General features: G+C 36.6%; 1 protein-coding gene across 4 annotated transcripts in view; it reads left to right on the forward strand.

Moving 5' to 3' along the window:
• CRIM1 (cysteine rich transmembrane BMP regulator 1) overlaps positions 1-24,523 on the forward strand; it is a 240,483-nt gene that overhangs the window by 153,836 nt on the left and 62,124 nt on the right. For all 4 annotated transcript variants that reach the window (XM_007476071.3, XM_007476073.3, XM_001371615.4 and 1 more), the window contains one exon: positions 23,850-23,978. In XM_007476071.3, coding sequence (XP_007476133.2) covers positions 23,850-23,978 — 129 coding nt within the window. The remainder of the gene's footprint in view (positions 1-23,849; positions 23,979-24,523) is intronic.

A 24,523-nucleotide genomic window follows, 5' to 3' on the forward strand; every position in this document is an offset into this window, starting at 1 on the left:
CTTTCATAGTAGATCATTTTTCAATATGAGAATGGGTTTAATTTCCTGTTTTGCTCCAGAATTTCTCTAACTCCTTTTTTATTCCAAGAGACACATAATTTTCCTTAGTTTCAGTGACCTTACATGAAAAATGAGACTAATAATACTTTTAAAACCTTTCTCATAGGACTGTTATAGGGATTTAAAGAGATAATATATATAAAACTCATTTTAAACTTTAAAATGCTATTAGTAATGATGATGGTGATGATAATAATGATGGATTTATGGAAATAATTTGTACTAAAATTTATTTTAAGACCAAATTAATTTAGGAAGCACTCCTTTTAGGGACTGTACTTACTAAGAGTCTTAAATATCATATAGGAAGTTAAATTCTGGGTTTCCTTGGTTCTATTAAAACTTCCAACTTCCTTAACACTGACTTTGAAACAGACAACCTGCCAAATTCCATAACATGCAGATTTTAAACTAATTTTCTACATATCATCCCCACATATGCCTCCTATACTTGAAAATAAATGTCAGTAGGATATTAAAGTAGTGTTGAAGCTGCTTATCATGATAGCAAAACTATATACTCTAAGAAATGATGGATAGACTTTGATCGACTTTTAAATAGCCACTCCTAGAAACAAAATCCATAACCCTGATTGACTGGTGAAAAACATCTTTTGAATCTGTTCATCTTGAAATAGTATTCAAGTGATAGAAGCCATATATAACCACAAAAGAGACCTTTCCTTAACTCTGAATTTGAAGAGAAGGCAGAAGCAGAAGGATACACCAAGCAAAGGAGTCATTTTATTACTCACAAGGAAGTGGAATGGGGAAAATGATTTGGTGTTTGATGATCCTATACTTTAAACATCTAGGTAAATAAAGAAGGAATTACAAACCAGGGCTTGAGAGGTCTGGTTAAAATTTAATAATTGGCATGAAACAAGTACCTATGAAGGAACAAAAAGTTATTTCTCCAATCAATTTTAATGTCTTCATTTAAATTGTTAAACGGATGAAAAAAACTTTTTAAAAACTTGTACTGTGCCTAAGCACTAAAGATATAAAAACAAAAGTAAAGGTAGTCCTTGACTTTAGGTAGCTTACATTCTGATATGTGAAGACAACACATATAGGAGCCACACACCCACAATTTTGTTAAGTATTTTTCTCCTCTGTTAACAAGGAGAGAAAACTTTATCTTAGAAAATTGTGAGAAAAATACAGATTTTCTTTTTCTGCCTCAGTTCTGGGTATCCTTCTCCAGTCCTATTTCTAGTCTAGAATAACTGCACATCATTTCTTCCTCACTCAGTCAACAGACCTGCTGGCCATTGGGCTATGTGCCAAGGAAACAGAGAAAGGCCAGAAACAGTCATGGACATTCAGGAACATACATTCTAACGAGAGAGACAACATAGAAATGACTGGGTGTGTTTAAAATACACAGAATAGACAGCAAGAATTCTGAAAAGGAAAGGCACTGAAAGCTAAAGGAGACCAGGAGAGATCTCCTGCAGAAGGGAGGTTTGGAGTTATTATGTCTTGAAGGAAGAAGTTAGGGAAACTAAGAAACAGAAATGATGGTGCAGAGCATTCCAAGCATGGGGTGGGGGGATATCCAGTACAAAGCCATACACATGGAAGATGGAAACTTATGTTCAAGAGACTGTGAGTAGACCAGTGTACCTGCGTTTTGTTATAATTAAATATACACTCCTTTTAAGTGATAGCAACCTAACTCTTTTAATTATATCTCACTTATTCCTAAATAAAACTCTCCTTTTCATATCTTTTAGGATCTTAAAAACATTCTGGATTGTTACTTGACAGCACACTCAATTCACAAGTACATAAGTGTTCTTTAGATGGACTCTTAAGTACTCTCATGATTAAGCCAAGCCGAGTTAGTGTCAATACTCAATCCAGGTGTGCAGATTAGAGGAACTAATTTATAATAAATTATGTTCTTTCATTTTGTTTCTTTCTCTTTCCTCTCCTCTTTTAACTTGCCCATTAAGGCTTTTTTAATTTTCATTTTCTGATAGTTGTAAAGATTTATCTAGGAATCAATAAAGAACATATTATTTTCCATTAAGGAGAGATAGAGAAAATATTTGTATGTAATATGTCTGCTTAAGATTACTGAAGTGTGTATAAGGAAGTGGGCTTATCTATAACAAAACCTCTTACTTGGATGAATTCCAGTCTTCTTGGTTACACAAACCAAAGATGCAGTGGGCTCTGAATTCAGGCTTATCTAAATCACTACCTTCTCAGGCTGAAGTACCTTGACCTCTGCTTTGGACCTCTGGTCAACTACAGGGTAATAGCAATGGAAGGCACTAGAATTCTAATGTGACTTACTTGAAGTTAAGAACTTAATCTATATTATAACAAGTTCCACAATTCAGAGCTCATGGTCTATCTTAAGCTTTGTGGGTTGTGCATAGAATTGGGATTCTTAACTTTTTTGTGTCAAGGACACCTTTGCCAGTCTGCAGAAACAACCTGTGGAGAAAATGTATTTAAATACATAAAGTTAAATCCATGAAATTAAAAAGGAAATGAAAATGTATTGAAATATGTTCTCAAAATATTTTATAAAAAGTCTATGGATCCTAAGAATACCTTGCTTAGAAGGATGTGCTCAAGCCTCTGTGGTGAGTCTTGTAATGGCCCTTTTCAAACTAAGCTTGTTAAAACAAATGAACAAACAAAAAAATTAAGCTTGTATAGCTTATTACTGCTTAATAAATACTGTGATGTTATTGATTAGTTAGGCATTCCTGGTCTAGTAATACAGACCATTAATTATCAGGAACTAAAATGATTGCTTAGAGACATTTAAAAAAAAAAAGTAGTGGGTATATTCTTATGGCTCTTAATACTGACTTCTAAACTGCAATGAAGTTCATTCCCCTGCCTTTTTCACCCCAGAATTCTGGGGTTCCAGGATTAAAGTCCTTCAGTTAAACCTTTCAACTTACCAAAGAACAATATCCTCGGCTTTCCTATGTTGCTATTTTATAGAATTATTTTTATAAGATACAGTACACACACTTTTACCATCATTGAATTCCCTTATCCCAAAGAGAATACTTACAAAGTTGGATTCTTTTGTCCTAAATAACAAATTTTGTGAAATGATAGATATTAATACTACCCTAACAAATCCTGCATGTCAGGAGGAGATATAGTGGGTAGGAAACTATTAGACTAAGGATATCATCAAAAGCTGAGGTGCTCTTTGGGAAAACTTTTGGATGAAAATGCATATGACTTGCTCAATGTTTTTTGTTTGTCAGTTGGTTTTTCCAATCCTTACTTTCTGTCTTGGTATCAATTCTAAGACAGAAGAGTGTCAAAGGCTAGGCAATTGAGGTTAAGACCCTAAGCCTAGGGTCACACAGCTAAGAAGTATCTGAGACCAGAGTTGAACCCAGATCCTCCCAACCCCAGGCCTGGCACTAACCACTGTGCTACTTAACTGGCCCCACAACATTTTTAAATGAAAGTAATTCAGAAAATACATTTTTCATCCTCTCTTGACATCATAGCTCTTGACTGTCAACCAAAAAAGTTCATCCCTCCACTTTGTAAATTATTTGATTTGGGAATAACTAGCATTTCTATAGTACCTACTACTTGCCAGGCCCTATGCTAAGTGCTTTACAAATCTATTGCTGTTCACAAAAACCCTGGGAGGTAAGTGCTATTTTGATCTCCGTTTTACAGTCAACGAAACAGAGACAGACGATGGCTAAGTGACTTCCCCCAGATGGTAGTCAGGATCTGAGGCCAGAGTTGAGTTCAGGTCCCCCTGACTCCAGGTAGAGCAATACCCTCTCTCACTCTCTTCGTGCCATGAGTGACGTTTTAGATATGTTCGAATCTAGAGTGCGGACAGGAGGCAGTGCCAGGATACAGCAAGCATTCTGGGTTTGGAGTTGGGAGAGTAGTGGGTTTGACTCACTTTCAGAGAACCTGGGCTAAGTACCAGTCTTTCTTCCTTTGTTAAATGGGAATTAGAATATGTGTATTATATTTCTCACGTGGTTCTTATGAGACCCAAATGAAACAATGTATGTAAATGTCTTCATAAACTAAAACACTATGTCAACACCAGTTCTGATTATTGAGGGTTGGTTTTTTTTTGTTTTTTTTTTCAGCTCTGAAAGCTTTGTCACTTAGGGCTTGGGGGAAAATGGAATGTGTTTTTAATTTCACATTTTGTTGGATTGAGGGGAAGTGTTGGAATGTAGCATTGGGGTGATACGATCTTGATTTGTTGCTCTTTCTGTGAATTGGGTTCTATTGCATTCCACAGCTTCATGTAGTAGCCCTAGGTGGCAATCAAAAAAAAATGAGTTATACTACTTTTGTGTACAAATGACTTTTCAAGAAAACTGTGGTTTTCTCACAGTGCAGTGGGGAATGTTGTGGGCTTCCTCAGAATTCACATTCAGTGATAGATCTACTTGGGGAAATATTTATTCCATTTCTGCCCTGTTATAAATTCTGTACTCCAATGGAGGCAATGTGATATGGTGCTAATGGGCTCTATTTCAAGCATCTTGTAGCCACTGTCACTATTATCTTATGAAGGGTGTCTGAATCCTGTGGATTTTTTAAGCTCAGGTTTTAGGCAGATAGAAAATTATATCGATGCTACTTCTTTGGGCCTTTAAATGAAGCAGATATGAGGTATTTTCCAAGCACTGTTGGTAGAGAAACCAGTGGTGTGGGACAGTTTTGCCCATTTGTTTCATATACATATTAACCAACACAGCCTTAGGACACCCCAGAGATTCTTGTGTATAGACAAATAGCTTGCCATTGCATTCTTTGACAACCTCCTGGGGAGGAAAGGTCTCTTTTCACGCCGTGCCCTACTTTCTTGGGTGAGGACAAGGCTCAGTGTCACCCTTTTGAAGAAATAAGCAACCACTTCTTTGGAATATTGCAGATCCTTAATAAATATTTATAAAATAAAATGTCTATTGAATGGTCATGGCGCATGAACCATTTGGTCTATGCTGAGATCTGTGAAGTGGAGGGAATCAAAAGCTGAGGTCAAGGACATATGTTTCATGTCACTTTAAAGATCAGTTCAAAGGCCACCTTCTGCATGATGCCTTTCCTGATACCTCTTTGCTTCCTCTTTCCTCAAAGACAATGCTTTTTTTGGTCTGACTTTTGTCTGTACTTACATAGATAAATGTTGTCTCTCCCTTTAGAATGTGAGTTCCTTAAGGACAGGGCTTCATTCATTTTTATCTTTACGTACAGGGCACCTTGCTCTATGGATGGCAGGTAAATGCACTTTAGTTGATTGCATGATTGATGTCTTTGGCTTGAAGGAGAGCCTGCTTTCTAGCTCAGTTAATGACAGGAGAGGTAGGGACATATAGTAAGGGACCATGAGGTCAGAATCAGAGATCCTAAGTATGAGAGCAAAGTCAGTTTCATTGAACAACAGCCAGATGGGCCTTTTCCCTGGTCAAAAAGCAAAAGGGCTTAGGCCAATCTGAGGCAATGGGTGAATAAAGCAATGTAACCACTCAAAACCAGAGCCAACTTTGAGGGTCCTGGAATTCTGCTTTAGGGTGTAGACTAAATGTAGGGAGAAAGAATAGAGCAAAATGAGTTAAAAAAGAATTTTCAAGATCTGGAGCATTGAGAGCATCAGAAGGACAGTGAGGCAGATAGAAGACTGAAGTATGAGGACGAATGATTGAATGGCCAAAAAGAGAAGATGTTTTCATTTGGGAGTCCAAGGATGAGAGTCCATGAAATCCATATCTATTAACCAAAAATGAAGGCTCATTGATCTGCAGTTCACAATATACATCTGAAATATTGGCGGTGGAGGAAACATTGGAAAGAACTTTAGGAGAAGGGCATCTTCCCACAGACCCTGTTTCCCTATATGAGGAGATCGGAAAAAAAAATTTAAGCTAAGCCACTAAATAGATTGAACAGAAATTCAAGAAAGAAGCTTTTGAGGACAAGATCTGGCAGGAAAGGGGTAGTCAGGAAGGAAGAGGGAACTCTGCAGAATGAGTTTTATTTCCCTAGACCAGTATTTAGCCTTTAAACCATTGTGAGCTTGTCAACTTCCTCTTTGTTTTGGATTGTGTTCCCTGCATTAAACACTAGAAGAAGTTAAAAAGTTCCATTTCCAGGGAATAGAGGAAGAGAGACTATAAAACATAACTATGTCCTCTCATACAGCCCAAGTTCACACATCATAGGTTAGGTCATGGGAAACTTGGGAAACAGAAATGATGATAGCAATTGAAAAAATGGGTAGAGATTAGCAGCAAGCCACTCTCTGGAGCTTGCTGGTAGAAGAAAAGGCTCCATAGTATGATCCATGTGTCACTAAAGACAATGCCAATATTGCCGTGTGGTCCACTGTAGCAGGTCCATAAACATATTTGATTCATTTCTAGTCCCTGAGATTTATATCGTCAGGTCAAGACTTTCAGAGGAGGTCTAGTATAAGTGGTTTCTGAGGGTTTTCAGTGAAGCCCAGGATCATGAGATCATAGATTTTGCACTGAAGAAAGGACATCTAGCCCAGCCTATTAATTCCTTGATCAGTTTGCATTCCACACTGGATAACCTCATGTCATTGCTGACTTTGTCAGCTATTCTGCCAGTAGGAGATAAATCTGAGGTATCCAGCATTTCATTAAGTAGGAAGATTTTTATAATTTTTATGACTCTAGGGCTGTTCTGTCATCTTTACTGACTTCAGGGAAGGGGATTTTCAGATTCATATCTTTCGTGATTAATGATCACCTTTGGATCCCTTGTTAAAGTGGACTTTTTTGGTTACTTTGTTTTGTTTTACTTTGTTGTTGTTTTTTTTTTTAGGAATGTGTTGTTCTGTTTGGGTGTGGTAATGCCTATGTGGTAAGGTGCTTCATTAAGCCAGTCACACACCTGAGAGTGATACTGTAAGGCACTTCTCTAAAAGTTGTGAGTTCTAGGGGCTGCCACTCATACAGCTCTCCCCATATTTCTATCTCAATTTTAAGGGATCAGTCAAGCATTTTTAAGAGGGTGGTTAAAAAAAAACAAATCTTTCCCAATATTTTATTCCATCAGTGTTGATGACATTCTTGAATCAAGAGTAAGATTTATTCTAGACTGCTAGAGAAACCCTGTACCAGGCATATATCTGGGTAGGAATTCCTTGATATGAAAACAAAAAACAAAAAACTATACTAATAGCCTAGTGAGCTGGATCCCAAGTGATTAAGCTGTTTCTTGTATGCAGAGGAGTCCAGCATAGTTTCACTGACCCCAAAGGGTCAATGAAGTCAAAAGAAACTAGTGTCACAAGTTTTTAATGCCCCAAAAGAGGACAAGGGTCAAAACTAGATCTATGTGTGCTGTGGCAGTGCTGGACACATTACTATTATTAGTAAGGCACCAATAATAAAATATTCATAGTATTTGTTTTCATCCCTTAACTCTAAGTATACTGGAAACTAGTTCCATTTTTCCAAATTCCATAAAAGGTAACTGGAGCACAGAATCAGTCTTTTTTTGTTGTTGTTTGTCCAAATAAGGCTGTATATGGAGTGCAAATGCATAGTAAATGACCATGTGAGGAAAGACTTTAACTCAGACCTTGGAAACTTTTCATAGATCACTTTTCTCTGATTACTTAGAGTAACTTTGAAGAAATAGACTACCAAAAATATAGATATATGTGTATCCATATGTATATATATATATATATATATATATAGGATTATACATATATATGATGCAAAGATAATGCTTTCTGTTCTGAAACCTTTGCATTATAAGGTGTCATACTGACAACAATGTGACAAAACTGTTCTATCCCCATTTCAGACATTTATGCCTAAGGAAATTATATATGGCAGTGGTTTGCTTTTAAGCAGAAATTGATATAAACTTTGGGGAGGCATTATAGTCTCCCAGAGGAGTTTTAATGATAAAAGCCTTGATTATTTTATGCCCCATGAAAAGTGTAGTTATTATTACTTGATTTCTGAGAAAATTGCCATTCTAGCCTGCACCTACATGACTGAAAAGGAAGATTATCTGACACTGCTCTCAATTCTAAATCTCTGGTATGGACAAACCTGGACTTGGTCAGAGAGTAATTCTAAAATGCTTTCTTGAGAAAATCTCCAGTCTGATTTTATAAAGTCTAGTCCTAGAGCTTGAGGACTAAGCCTAATGAAGTGTCTGTGGAAGGGTGTAGTTTGTTGTTTACTTCCTGTAGTTTCCACATCCCGTGTCTATAAAGAAATTATTACCGTGAGCCTCATAATTTCCCTGCTAAGTACATGTCCTCAGTAAGTGAATCTCAAAGTTCAGACTTGGGCTGCTAATTTTCATTTAATCAACAGAGGCGGGAAAACATAGTCTGGAATGCCAACTATGTGAATGAAAAATATTTAGTCATTCTTGAAATGATAGGAATGTTTTTCCAACGAGCTTAAATAAACACATACTCTATTGGGGCAGTGTTCAACTTTTTTTGGATGAGAGACAACTCTCAGGCAACTAAACAGAAGTTAATGAAGGTTATTAAGAGACATTCCCTTCAGGAAAGGGTTGTGGGACTTTTTTTCCCCTTCAAGCAATGATTCCATTATTCCCCACCCCCCAAAGAACCTTGATCAGTATATTAAAATTGGTTGAAAGTTTGCAGTCACTCCTCACACCACCTGGACTTTACCCCAGCTCAGACATACTGGACCCTGCCCATTCTAAAGGGCTTATCTTCCACATATTCTCCATCCTGATTTAATTCTGTGAAATGGATTGGTTTGAGCCTTCCCAGCTTTAAAGCATTTGATGGTGATTTTCATGTGATCAGTTATTGTTTGTTCATTCCTTAAGATAAGAAGTATGATTATAAATGAGTGTTATTGGAATGCAGGGTCTGATTTAGATTTGGGATCTTTTTTGTTAAAGACATATAAGAGCATTTCTATTCAAATGTACCTATATGATTGAAGAAAATAAAATATCACAGTAGAATGTAAAATGCCTTCTATGATAGTATCTAGATAGATAGTACCTCTGATCATACTACATTTATTAAGTGCCTGTTATGTGCCAAGGACTGTGCTAGACACTAGAGAAATAAATGTAAAGAATGAAACAATTTCTACTTTCAAGGACCTTATATTCTTTTTTTTTTTAATAAAAACCCTTATCTTCTATCTTAGAATCAATACTAAGTATTGATTTCAAGGCAGAAGAGTGGTTACAGGCAATGGGGGTTAAATGACTTGCCTAGGGTCACACAGGTAGGAAATATCTGAGGTCAGATTTGAACCTAGGACCTCACATTTCTAGGTCTGGCTCTCAATCCACTGAGCTACCCAGCTGTCCCCTTACATTCTCAATAATAGAAAACTTCTATAATTTTTTGCATTTGAGTATCTTCTATTGTCATTGGTTCTTAGTATTTGATGTAGACTGTCACTAATTACAAGAAATTACCTGCTGGTTAGTGGTTACTTCCTCAATCTCCCAAACATTCCATACTCTGCCAATAACAGTGTTTACCATTGGGAACTGGAAAATTCATTGCTCATCTATTATTCCTGTATACATTTAGCATTGCCAAAACTTGACCAAAAAAAGCATGGAACCATTTTAATCTAAGACTGAGGAAGATAGGAAGATGGTCAAGAAAAATAGGACTTTAAAAATGAAATCTAACTATATTCTAACCCCTGTATTAATCCCCCCACACCTTTTTGGTCTTAACCTGTGATTTAATTGATATAGAGAATTTGACCAGGATAAATTAGCATCCTCTATTAAGTTAGATATCCAGGATCTCACTGGTATGTATCAGAGGCAGTATTTGAAATAAGGTTGTCCTGGCTCAGAAGTCAGATTTCTATCCACTACACCACCATGCTGCCTCTATTAATTATTTGACCCAAAGTTTTAAAATATCACTGTCAAAATCAGTTCAAGTAATTGATTTCAACAAACATTTATTATTTACATGGCTCATGTGTTATTTACTATGCTCAGAAATAGTTCTCAAACTATTCTTATAATTAAAAGGGAAATTTAAAAATAGTTTTCAAAAAGTATTTACTTATATATTACTATGTACTTGGCATTGAAGTACACAGATTAAAAAAAAAAAAAGAATCTTGTACTGTGTGAGGTCTTCCAATTCTAAGAGCCCATCGTCCTAAGAATAAAACATAATTCCATCCTTCAGCACTTATAAATGAGGACACAAAACTTACACATATGAAACAATGGTGTACAATAACAGAGCATATAAGATTTAATCATGTGTTATGGATAATGAAAGTATCAGAAGTCAAAGGATGCGGAAATCATTATTAAATGATTAAACAACTAAAGTCAGGTTCATATGTAGGGCTCAAACGTTACCTTAGAAAATGCATAGGATTCCTATAGGCAGAAGGGAAAAGCAAGGACATCCATGTAAGGGGAACCCAATGAGCAACACAAGTTTTATTTGTTTTGTCTTCATAACTCCCAGTACATACGTGCTTAATCAATGGTTGATTAATTGACCGATTGATATGTAACAGAGAGTATTGGCACATAGCTTTATTTGCTTATTTCTGTCAAAGGCTTCACCATGTTTCTGTTCTTTCAGATTCATAAACTCAATAGAATTTTCAACTCATTTTCCTGACTATACACATGCAATCATTTGCTAGATCTTACTCTTTCTTCCTCCTCAACAACTCTTCCATCCCACTCCTTCACTCTACTCCTACATCTCGGTGGGTCTCCTCACTGCTGTCCCTGCTTCAAATTTCTTCCCATCTCTAGACTCCCCCTCTCCAGTGCAGCCTTTTTAAGCACAAATCTGACCATGACACTCCCCTACTCAAAAGTTTCCTTTTGCCTTTAGCATCAAATAGATACTTCTCTGTTCAGCTTTTAAAGCCTTTTGTAACCTTGTCTCAATTTATCTTTCTAGCCCTACTGGATAATTCTTTTGCTCTTGCACTCAGGGATCCATTTTTTCACATGTGACACTGATAATCCCCTAATTCTAGAATGAACTTCCTCCTTGTGGAATGGCTTTCTTCCTTCAAGGCCTAGCTTAAGCACCACCTTCTACATAAAGTCTTTCATCATCTCCCTCCTGATCCCTCCATCAAATTACCTTATGTTTAATTACTTTGTAGTTAAGTGTATTCTTCATATTATATAAATATGTAATATTATATGTATGCATACTACATATATATTTATATTTGTTTCTACTCCTATTAGAATGAAAGTGCTTTGGGAGTATGGATTATTTCATTCAATTTGTATCACCCTGCAGGCAGCTCCCACAGTCTGGCACAGAACCGGGAACATAGGAGACACCTAATACTTGTTGATTGATCAGAATAATAGGATCAGGTGATAAAGGGCCTTAGAAACCAACAAGGGAAGTGTTTTTAAAAAAATAATAAGTCATGTTTATATACATTGTTCTACTGCTAACAAAACAAGTTCCTGACAACTTTGTGGTTTGAGTAGTACATGTATTATTTTCTTCATTTTACCAATGGAGAAATTGATATACCAGGAGATAGGCAGCCATTAAAGGTTTTTCAAGGAAGTATTTTTTTTAAAAAACCCTTGCCTTCTGTCTTGGAGTCAATACTGTGTATTGGCTCCAAGGCAGAAGAGTTGTAAGGGCTAGGCAATGGGAGGTCAAGTGACTTGCCCAGGGTCACACAGCTGGGAAGTGTCTGAGGACAGATTTGAACCTAGGACCTCCCATCTCTAGGCCTGACTCTCAATCCACTGAGCTACCCAGCTGCCCCCACAAGGAAGTATTTTTAAAGAAAATTTGCTTGGCAGCAATATTCAGGGTGTCCTTGGAAGGTGGAAAGAGTAGAATCGGAATGATCAAATAGAAGGCTATTGCAATAATGTAGGTGAGAGGTTTTATTGATGAGTCTAAATCAGGATAAGGTCAATAAGGATAAAAGATAGGGGAAAATTCAAGAGATAATTTAAACCTCCCTCCTCCCCAACCCCTCCCCCCAAATAGAGTGGTAACTAGTTACAGAGAAAAAGGATGAGTCAAAAATGACCTCAAGATTATAAGCCTAAGGTTGGCTGTGTAACTGTAGTTTTGCCACTGCAGATGAATTCTGTTTTGGACATGTTGAGTCTGAAATTAACAAGATATCCTTAGCAAATTTTCAGGTCAGTCTACCTAATTTATAACTACATTTCAAAAAAGAAACCATTCACCAAAGCCTGATTTCAGGAAAGGCCAACCAGATTCATCACTTTCTTTCAAAATATAATCGATTTCACATCTCTCTTACCTTATGAGAAAATAGTTACCCTGGTGATTTCTGTACTGTACTCTGCTGTATTTTGGAGTTCCCAAGGAAAATTAAGCAGTGACAATGGAGAGTTCACAAATAAGCCACTGAGACCCTGTAACCTTAATACTGCATCCCATATTTCATCTGCCAGTCCAACAGAGGATTTACATAGAAGTCCTGACCTTGATTTTGCAGTCAGATTATGGAGCAGGACACAAGGATCCTTGAAAGGATTCTCAGCTGGTTCACATATCAATCAATTTGCAAGTACTTACTAAGTACCTGCTACTTGCCAAGCACTGTGAGAGGCCCTATGCACACTTAGTTTGGCAGTTTTGGAACAAAAATAGACCTTATTTGTTCTCCTGATGGGAAAGCATAGACAGCACCAGGCACTCCAATCCACTATTTAAAACAATTCAGGGACTCCTCACTTTTAATGATAAGGCTTATCCTATGGGAAATCCAGGCAGGATTTAGGGTACTTTAAGACCATGGCATTTTGGGTGCCAATTTTCATCATTCAGAGGAACCAAACTTTTCCCCCCTAAACATTATCCTTCTTCATAAGGACCCAGACTGATAAGTTCACAATCTCTTGGGTCTGAAAAGTACCCTAGAGATCATCTAATTAAACTCATATTTGAACAGGAATCTCAACTGCCGTCCAGTCTGTTAGCTAGCCTTTCCAGCTGCGTTTTCAGGAAAAGTTGGTAACTTTTCTCTTGACACCTTCACTGATGTCATTAATAAAAATGTTATACCACACAGCCCATCTGATAGGTCACCAAGTACATACAGATAAGGAATTTATTGTTGTACATTCTAGTTATTGTTGTATATTCTTGTGAACTTGTATAACAGCAAGGATCACCCCGTTGAGAAAGCAGTATTGTTTTTCGTTTTTTGTCTTGACATTCGTCTATCCAGTTTTTACTTCTCATGTCCTCTAAGGACAGAAAAGGAGGAATTTTTTGTAAAGCTTATTAAGAATTGTGTGTTAAATAAGAGTAAATAGGTAATGAGTAAGAGCCGCAGAGCCTCCCCTTTGGAATTAAGTACATCTATTTCACATGATCAAAGCTCTTTTTTTGGGTGCATGACTATGCTCCAAAGGGTTGGAATTACCAGAAGCCTGACCTTCCAGATAAGTGGGTTGTTACTATATATACATGCCAAAATGCCCATGAGCTAAACCTTATTGATATATAAATACTCCTGCGTTTATATTTATTCCTATTTTCTTGTTTTTACCTTACTACTATTGAATATCTTTTTTTAATTCCATAAAATTGGTATTTTAAAATAGTCATTTTATAAAGCTATAATCCTTACATCCCTTACTCTATAGTTTGCTTCAAATCAATAGTAAAATTGAATTTGCAAATAGAACCTAAAGCATAAAAGATAAATAACTGGATTCTTCTTTATTCCCTTTTATTAAATTGGGTGGATGTCTTAAGTCTTGACATTGAGGAAAAAAAATCATACTTCAGAGTTTGCTAAAGACTATTTAAAGGAAGGAGGTAGGTGGTGCAGTAGATATAGCATTAGACCCAGAGTCAGGAAAACCCAAGTTCAAATCCACTCTTAGACAGTTGCAAGCTATGTGACCCTGGGCAAGTCATTTGACCTGTGTCTGTCTCAGGTTCCTCATATATAAAGGGTTGTTGTGAATATAAAATGAGAGCTTATTTGTAAAACTCTCTGCAAATTTTAAAAGTACTACTAACTAAAAACAGTTTTAAAGTTTGTTTTTTTAAACCTCTTAATGGGGGGCAGCTGGGTATCTCAGTGGATTGAGAGCCAGGCCTAGAGACGAGAGGTCCTAGTTCAAATCTGGCCTCAGACACTTCCTAGCTGTGTGACCCTGGGCAAGTCACTTGACCCTCATTGCCTAGCCCTTACCACTCTTCTGCCTTGGAGTCAATACACAGTATTGACTCCAAGACAGAAGGTAAGGGTTTAAAAAAAAAATAGCTACAAAGTAAGTAATTAGAGTCAGGAAAACCTAGTCTTGAGTTTTACCTTTGACACACAGTAGGGGCTTGTGGGTGCCAATTAACCTGTTACTGACCCAGGGTACTTTACAGGTGTAGAGTTTTCACATCTGGGATTCTCCTACACGGATTAAATCACAGGGCTGGGATGAAAAAATACAGAAATCAGGAGTAGCTGTATTTCTGTTTTCATACTCCAGTGGCTATAATTGAATAGGAAAAAATAAAGACAAAGGCCAAAACTCCCTGGAGAAAGTATACAAAATGGATAAGTAAATGTAAAGTGAATATGGCTGCTTCTGTATCTGTAACAGAACAGTCTCGGGAACATTTTTGCAACTTCTGTTTAAACTGTGAACACTTGATAAAGGCTAAAAGAAATCCTGAGCAGGGGAATGCTGTGATGAGAAAGATATAAAAAGTTGGGAGGGGGGCAGATAATGAAACATATACAGGCTGAAAGAATTTGAAAATTCCAGCTACAGTGATTCAGTTTCCATGGCTAAATGAGATTTAAACACAGAAACTTGCATCCTGGGAATTCCCATTCTCAGATTAGGGATTTTTATAGAATTCTTGTTCTCTTTCCATGTACAGCAATTTCCCTTACATAGCTTTATTTGGGAAAATGTCATCTTAATCATATAACAACCTCTTGCCTACAGTTATGCTGACATTTTTCTGACTCAGTATCAAATAGGTCATATTTAAACAGACATTATGGTTGTCGAACCAAGTATGGAGATAGAATAAAGCAGATAAAGCTGCCCACTTTGGTTTTCTAGTAGCAAGCTTTATCACAGGTTTTATGGTCCTGGATAGGCTAAAGTCAATTGCCTGGCTTAGGTGAAGCCTGACATATTTAGCTTTTAAGGTGCTATATTCTGTGAGTGCAGCTTGGCAGAATCTTAATTTTCTCATTCATTAGATGACCATGTGGCTTATCCAAGACCAGGAGAGTCCATCATCAGGGAGAGATTGCTTGAAATGTATCTGAAAATGAAATATAATTTCACAGTATGCTCTTGAAATCAGTAAACTAACCTAGGAATCTATAAAGAAAAGGCATTATAAAAAATATGAGATGTTACCAGAGCCAAAATAGTAAATATGCAAAGGTCGTTTCCTTTCTTTTCTCTTGGAAAAGAAGTTTGAAAGTAAAACCTAATGTTTTAAAAAGTAAAAATCTGAGTTTCTGAAAAATGAGATCTTTGTTAAATTCATCGAAAGCAGCCTAGGTGTGGTGGTGCACACCTAAAATGTCTGCTCCTGGGAAACCTGAGACTTGATAGATTGCTCGTGCTTGAGGGCTTTCTCTGCAGTACAGCTAAATTCAATTGGATGTCCAGACACTTAAGTCTGGTACCAACATGGCGGGCCCCCACTGGGGGTAGGAGGTGGAGAAGGGTGGTGGTGCCCAAGGTAGGGCAAATCAGAAATGGAGTAGGTCAGGTTTCTGTAGCAAGCAGCACTGGGACTGGCCCATATGTGGCTTGTATGCCTCCAGTCTGAGTGAGGAAAGGACACACACACACACACACACACACACACACACACACACACACACACACACACCATCTAAAGCAATAGTTGCCAAGAAGGACAGAGGTTGACAGTGTTTTTCAGAAGATGGTTAATAAGTTAATTTATGTTAATAAGAAGTGGTCACTCATTTGGTAAGGAGAGAAACTGCAGAAGAAAAAACTGAATATGGTCCACTTGCTCATAGTAGAGAAAGTCCCACACTTTCCATTATGGCCAAAAACCAAAGTCAGGAGCTAGTACAGTACAACTGAAACCTGAAGTCATCGATAGTGGTAGGAATGACTGTTTAGTCAATGTACCCAAAGAATTCTAGCAAAGATTCCTGAGTTCCAGCCAGAAATTCTCTCCCCTTCCCAATTATTTAACATTTGCCTGTGCCTTGTAGCTTCTTGGGACTACATTGGTACTTCACTGATGTGGTCCTACTTGCCACCCACAGGCATATTTTGACATAGGATTACCAATTCGTGTTTTATCAATAGTTTGAAGTTTGAAAGTAAAACCTAATGTTTTAAAAAGTTAAGAATCTGAGTTTCTGAAAAGTAAGATCTTTGTTCTTAAAAATCCATCCAAAGTAGGCTACATGTGGGTGTGTACACCTAAAATTTCTGTTCCTGGGGAATCTGAATAAAATTTGTATTGTTATTTCAGTGGTCCTTAGGGTTGCTTATCATTTCCAGGCCAGATTTCACCCTAGGGATAATCTGTGTAGTTCAGGAAGAATTATAGGCAACTGTTTATCATCAAGTTAATAAAGCAAAACAAAACAAAAAAGCTCATCATGCATCAAACCAAAACTACTAGATGCAGTAGAAAATAAAAATTAAACAGTCATCTCTTTTGTTAAAACCTGCCTTTAAAGTATATTTCCTTCAAATTCAATTCAATACAATTCATCATTGTTCAATATTGTAGATCTAGAATTTCTCTATTTAAGGAAACTGAGGCTCAGGTCTCAGTGATTTGCCAAAGTTATACAGGTAGTTAATATCAGCTGCAAGATTTCAACCCAGGTCCTCTGACTTCAGAGCTCATGCCATTGTACTATGCTGTATTGGAGCTGCAAAGTTGGGGAAAAATGCAGAATAGTCCCCGTTCTTAGGGGTGTATAATCTAAAAGGAAGGTGCAAGAGGTTTATAAATAAATGTAATACAAGTTTGAAAACAAGAGAGATGATACATAAATCTGGAGATGGAGGAATCATTTCTAAGCTAGGAAGATGAGGGAGCATCATGTTAAAAAATACATGATGTAAAAAGCAACACTTGAGTAAAATAAGAAATTGCTCATTAAAGTAGAAACATTATTATATATATTTTAAAATATGAGATGATCAAAAGGACCTTCTTGTTGTTCCAGGCAGTCCAGAAAATAGCCATATCATTCAGTGGGGTGATATATATGAGACAGAGGAATTGGGAGCTGAATAATGCTATATTCCAGGTTTATAAGGTTTATTCCTTTTGCCTTCTATGAACAGTTATGCTAATTAAGAATGAAATAACCCAAAGCAAGAAAAGTAGAGGGCCTGGATCATCCGCAGTTAAGATTTCTCTCTTGTGAATCACCAAATATTGATTAAATGTACATTCTTACACTGCAGTCTAGTATTGTAGCTTTGGACTCAAGAAGACTGGGGAGCTCTCTGTATCTTATTAATATTCATTACCATTGCTTTGCTTTGCTTTCCCCATTATGAAGTTGGGAAAGTACTATCCTGGGAATATCTGAGTCTCCTGAAAGAAAAGCACTATAAAAATGCCAAGTGGTAGTGTTCAGAAATTTGATAGCTGACTGCTTCCTTCTTGAAAAAAGTAGAGGAGCTAAATGAACTGTGCATCTCAGAAATATGTTTACTAATCAGAGAGTAACTAGAGGTACCTAGCATATATGATCTAAAGTTTTAAATTAATGGAAATTAGTACTTGCTCACCTATGTTATTATTTATGTTTTTGTAGTGTTTAGTAGGAAAGAACCTGGTAACTGAGTTTGTCCAACTTATCATGAAGAGTTACTAAAGCGGTTGTTTTTTTGGAGGGGGGGGGGGGTTTCTTTGCATTGTATAAGGTTGCTTGGAGAGTCCTTAAAGACCATTTGGCAGAATAACAAAGCTTGAGACAAGAACCAATTCCCACCTAGATGTCAGGGTAGGGAAAAGCAAACTGGATATAGATGTAACAAACATCCATTTTTGTTCTTTATTGCTTCTAGGCTCAGAAAATATTTCTAGAATCCTTCTCCACAAAGAAGCTGTTCCAGGGTTCCCTTTAGAAATAGTTGTAGCCAAAGACAATGAATTCCTGCTGTTTCAAGCCTTCTTCCTTTGGAGGACTTTAAGGTATTTCTTTAATTCCTCAGCTGATTCAATATGAGATAAGGTGGAATTTCAGGGTGATTCTTTAAGTAATACTTCATTGAATTCCCAAATTTATTTAGCTCTAAATGGAAAAACACTATTGATAGTAGAGATTGCAACCCCAAATTATTTCTCAGCTGGGAAAAGCAATCCACTGTCACCTCTGTGTTCATCTAATTCAGTGGTGGCTATTTTCTTTGCTCTAGGCAACACACATCGATATGCAGTCATGTTTTCTGCCTCCAAAAGTCTCAGCAGAACCTATTTTGAACTGATAATCTCCAGACCAACAAAAAAAAAAACAACTTTCTTTATGGAGAAAAGATGATAAAAATCTCCCATTCCAGAAAGTTATGTACTCTCATGAGCTTAGTACAATATGTATGTTCTCCCAGGGGAATTGTCTGAACAAAAAAATCTGGGGGAGGAAATCATCACTGGGATTTCAAGCAAGTATTTATGTAGGAATTAGGTCTATTCACTCCTTAGAGCAAGGCCTTGTAGGCAAGAGAGATTTTTACCCACCAATAATCGAACATTTGCCATAAGACAAGTGATATAGCATGGTTCCCTTCTTTTGAGAAAACAATGCATGTTTCATCTACCTTTCATACTTAGTAGAACTTCTTCAAGCCCCTTTGGTTCAGAGCCTATCATAATAATTTAAAGTGTTTTCTAATAATTCTCACTGAAGTCCTCTGATAGCTGATTGTTAAATGGAAATGATTAAGGGATCCCCAGGCCCATCCAGTGGAGCAAAGATGGGCTTCTAGTTTGAGACTGACAGTGGACTACATGTCCAAAGACATACCTCTTACTTGAGAGAGGCTTGTCACCAGATTGATTTCAGCATGATAATTTTTCTTTTGGCCACAAAAACTCTAAAAGATAATTTCTAATGTTATAAAAGGATCACTGAAAGGAACTATCTATGCTGAGAAAATCTCAAATGCTTATAGTATTGCAGAATGACAGGATCAGCTATGACTCTTGGTTCTTGGAAATACCTCTACACTTTTCAAAAACTGTCTTTGAAGAACTCCATTTGACATTCCACTGGCTCTGGCTCACTCCTCAGGCTAGTTTATAAAAATCCAAAAGTTGAAAAATTATCATTGGAAACACAAAGTACCAAAGAGTTGTCTCATCTTTGTTACTTAGAATTTTATACTGCTTCCAGTAGTTTCACTGTACTTTTTTTCCTAAAAATCCTTTTTTTTTCAAAAGCATTCTTATTCCTGAATAGTAAACAGCATTGCCAAGTTCTGAGGCTAAAAGTTGGACTTGAAAGCAAACACAGACTTAACTCTGTTTTATGCCAGTATGATTAAACTTTCTCAATAGTCAATGGATCATTTTGTATTTCTATGGTAATTTTGTTTTTATTGAAATGTAGCTGGTATAAGTGTGGCCTAAAATTGTCAGAAGGGATAAGGTACAAAAAGGGGCAGATCAAAGATCATTAAGTACATTAAAGAGAAATTTGAATCCACTCCTGATGAATGTTAGAAGTCAACAACCAAGACTGCCTCTACATTGTGGCTATTAGAGAATCACTGCAATTTAAAATGCTGTTATGTGTTTGTTGAATGAATACATGGATAGATGGATGGATGAATAAATGAACAATTGTTCCAATGATAACCGCATCAAACATGTAGGAAACTTGCCATTGCATCTAAAAGAATATCTTGACTTGTAGTTGGATCTGCGTTTCCAGTATAGATGAAGAAGAATTGTTCTACAAAGAAAAAGTGTTGTTCCTTGAAAAGGGTGCTGGATTTTTTGTCAGTGAAAAGGATTCCATATCTCTTTCTGCTACTTATTAACTGTCTAACCTTGAACTAGTCACTCCTTTGTTAAATGGAAATTGGGCTATTCACCTCTAATGCCACTTCCCATTATAAATCTATAATCTTATAATTCTTTCTTGCCATATATTACAAAAAGGATAATGTAAAAGTGTTTATAGCTAAAAGGAATTAATAATGCCATTACTTATAATTCTGTTTTCAGTCATTTAAGTTAGGTCTGAAGCTTCATGGCCCTGTTTTGGGGTTTTCTTTTCTTCCTATAGTAGTACGCTATTTCCTTCTCCAGCTCTTTTTATAGATGAGGTACTAAGACAAACAAAAGTAAAATGACTTGCCCAAGGTCAAGCTAGTAAGTATCTGAGGCCAGATTTGAACTTGTTAAGATGAGTCTTCCAGATTCAAGTCCAGTGCCCCATTCTCTCTACCTCCTAGCTATGCTCTACTTAATTTGTAAGAAAGCAATTTAGTCATTTAAGAGTTAAATCTTGCTAGAGATGACATAATTTGCTGAATTTGCCCTGTGTTTTTTGTAGGAAGGTACTAGACAAAAAATCAGGAGACGCTAGAGTTTTAGTAAAACCTTTTCCAGCCATTTGACCTTGAGGCATGGCACTCTCTAGGCCCCGGCTTCCTCACCCATGAAAGGAAGGAATTAGACTAGATGATCTTAAGGTTCCTATGGTTCTCTAAGACCCAGTGATTAAAAAAGTCCTAAAGATACCAATAGTGTGGAGCTTGATGTTCATGCCACTAAATACAGATGTTAGAGGATCTGGGTTTGAATCATAGTTCTGCCTCTTACTACCAGTATGATCTTGGGCAAGATTTTAACTCAACAAAATAGATTTTGCCCATCCCTTCTAAATCATGGCATCCATGGTTTAACCTGCTTTACATCCGAGTTAATAAACCTCATGGGGATTATATTTGTAGTAAGGATAGCACTTGTAAAATTCATTTATTCATTAAGTGTAATGAACCCTGAGTGCTGGGTGCTATATAGGAAATGCTCTTCATTGCATTTAATTGACTTGATTCATCAGCACAACTGGATAGAATTCAACAGTGACAAGAGAGCAGCAGCAATTTCATATTTGTATGTAAGGTATATAGGTTCCAAACTAAGCTTCCTCTAGTCATTCTCTAAAAATAGTTCAATTCAAATTAAAAAGCCTTCATGAAGCATGTATTGCATGCAGTAGAGTAGGGATAAAAAGACCAGCAGAATGCCAACCTTGCAGTCTACTAGCAGGGAAAGAAAAACATACAAATATCTATGACATGAGTAGGATGACAGAATATGAAGAGGAGCTCAAGGCAAAGAATATTTTGAGAGGGAAATGACTTTGACCTGGAGGGGAATGATTGGAACTTCATTCACCCTGTACAAATTGTTTTTCAGGTTCTATAAAAACAGCAATGAATTCCACACTGGATATTTTTTCCACACCAGTTTATAGCTGCCTGTGTATATAGTATTCATGGTGTACTTTTTAGGAAGTTCTATGAGTTTCTTATAAAAAAAACTATCAAATGATATCCATATTTTTGTTTGGTTTGACATATGGAAGAGGTATGCTTGTCCATCAGTGTTTATACTACAGAATTGGAATTTAAGTAATAGTAACCATGACAATATTAGTCACCATTCCTTATGGTTCTTTAAGGTTTGCAACATACTTTATATGTACAGATCTGTTATAGAAGCCTGAGTATGATTATAAGTTATTAGAACTTAAAACTTCAATCAAATTTCTGGGACTTTTCTGTATTATTTCATTTTTATGGGCGGTGGGTGCCATTTTTATCTCTTTTTCAGATGAGGAAACTGAGGCTAAGGGAGGTTAAGTTACTTGCTCAGGGCATGCAGCTGGGAAGTTTCCAAAGGAGAATTTGATTAAGGTCTTCCTGACTCCAAATCCAGCATTCTGTCTACTTACAGTATCCAAGGGCCAGAGTCCTGAATCCCTGGTTTGTGCTTTCAGCACTGTGGAATCTGGAACTCTGTCTTTATTGGGATATGCTATGGTTAACCCTCCTTACCCCTGGATTAGGCTGTTTTCAGAATCTTGTTTTCTGAACAAAAAGTAGCTCCCCAATAGTGGTAGTTTTGAGGCTGAGGGTTGTGTTCAGAAATTGCATTTCTGTCATTTTGATTAGTTAATAAAGAGATAACGAAAACCCTACATGATCCAAAGTTGGAAATATTAGCTGGTTTTGATGAATTTTAAGACATCATAGGAGAACAGTGACATTATGTTTGATCTAAAATATGCTAAAAACTGTTTAAATCTGGCCATCAAGTCTTTGTGAGGTTTCCAGCTATCCATCAGCTATCCTATCTTGTACTTTGGTCCAAGGAGACATGTAAAATTACAACACAGGAAAGTTGACCTAAAAATATGAGATGGTGCTCAAAAGCATGTTGTATTAAAAGCAAAGATTGTGTACTCTACAAATATTTTTACTAGTAGAACACAGATGAATTCATTATTATAATTCTCCATGGTAAATTACCGCCTGAAAAGACTTAGTAACTGCCACATCAGAAAACTGAATAAAAAATACTCACAAATCTAGTTATTCCAACAGTAAAAGGTAAAATTCGGTGAACTTCTTAACATTTTATTTTGATACCCTTTCCATGTTACAGCAGATGAACTTGAGAAGACATTATAGACTAATGGTTACTGTGTTCCTTTGAGAGTCAGGAAACCACTGGTCTGTTCTATTCTCAGCCAGCTACTGAGTTGCTGTGTAAATTTAGATATGTCATTTATGTTCTCTGAACCTCATGTTTCCTCTCTGTTTAAAAAAAAAAAGGTACATACAGACATTCTGTACTTGGCTTCTTCAGAGATGTGTTATAAGGAATAACTTGCCATATGTAAAGTGTATTGTGACACCTTTTGAGGGAAAGGAAATTGTATAAATAAAATGTTTTAATATTATTTCTCCTTGTCTCCTTAAGGACACTTTAGAAAACAGATGAGAGGAATTTGTCTTTTAACTAAATCAGATATTTTGATTGATATTTTTATACCTAGCTGGAGCCACTTAACCCTTAGCATGTTTTTTTAAGGCATAGCTTTAATTTTTGTCACATTCCTGCCATGAATCTTTTCACAGCATCTGAAGTTCTCCTGCTTCCTTCCAATGTGAGAATGGGTCTTTTCTCTTCTTCCCCAAACCTCTAGCGTCACACTCACTTGAACTCTGAGTACCATAAACCATTATAATGTTAATTGTGTATAGAAATGTGATTTATAGAAAAAAAAAAGACCGATGGATATATTATTGGAGCTTCAAAAATACCCTACTGAATACATTAGAGAATGTTATCTTAGTTCCAGGGAAGTTGCTATGGAGGATGATGGAATAATTGATAGCTGGTATCATCTTCTCTTCAGTCTTTGTCCCCCCCATTCCCCCCCAAAAGTTCACCTAACAGCAGGAAGAAGAAGCAGATAAATGACATTTTGATCTTTCTTGCCCACTTTTTGTGATTACTTCTACAGTCTAAGTTTCTGGGGGGTGGGGGTGGGGGGAATAAAATACAAACTAACTCAAGTCTAAGTCCCATTCTAGCCTAGGCTCCTCCTCTCTTCAAAAAACCACATTGCTAGGCTCACATAAACTTTCTGAAAACCCTAGATAGGAAAGTTTGGAATTTTCCTTAGGCCACTTTGTCATATTTCTTAGCATGCTATTTCAGAGTTAAATGTTATTGTATCAGGCACTTTTATGTCTCAAGGATTTATTTTTTTATTTTTTATTCTTAGAACCATCGTACATCACAGTTGATCCGCCTGCTTGTGGGGCCTTATCTAACTGTACTCTGACAGAAAAGGATTGCATTTACGGTTTCAAACTTGATCACAATGGCTGCCGAATCTGTCAGTGCAAGAACAGTGAGTATGCAGAAAACTATGTATTTCTCAAACCTAATATGATTTTGTCAAAGCATATTACATGACTTAATCTCTTCCTCAGTGTTGTTCATGACATTCCCTTGACAACGCCCAAATAGAAAAATGTCTTCCTAATCTACATGAATAAATATACACTGGCTTGTTAAAAGAAAGTGTACTTGGTTAGTCTATTAATGGCCATTCATAGGATTTTTAAAGCCAAAAAAGAATCAGTCATACAATGAATGATCTTCTACATCTTACCCTGTGCATGACTCTTCTCTATTATTTCTCTCAGATATATTTGCCTAGGCTTTTCTTGAATACTCCCAGTGACATAGTTCTCACTACCTCATTAGACACCTCACTTCACTTTTGAAAGTTCTTTTTATTTTAAACTTTTTCTTTAATCAAAATCTGATTTGTCCTAATTTCCACAGATTGTTTCTAGTCGCCCCCTATTGGAATTGACTTTTTCACACAACAGCTTTTTCCTCATTTAAAAATAACTCACACTCCTCCCCATCACCAAAGTTTTCTCTTCT

This window comes from Monodelphis domestica, chromosome 1 (assembly GCF_027887165.1).
Source record: "Monodelphis domestica isolate mMonDom1 chromosome 1, mMonDom1.pri, whole genome shotgun sequence".
Classification (NCBI taxonomy): Eukaryota; Metazoa; Chordata; class Mammalia; order Didelphimorphia; family Didelphidae; genus Monodelphis; species Monodelphis domestica.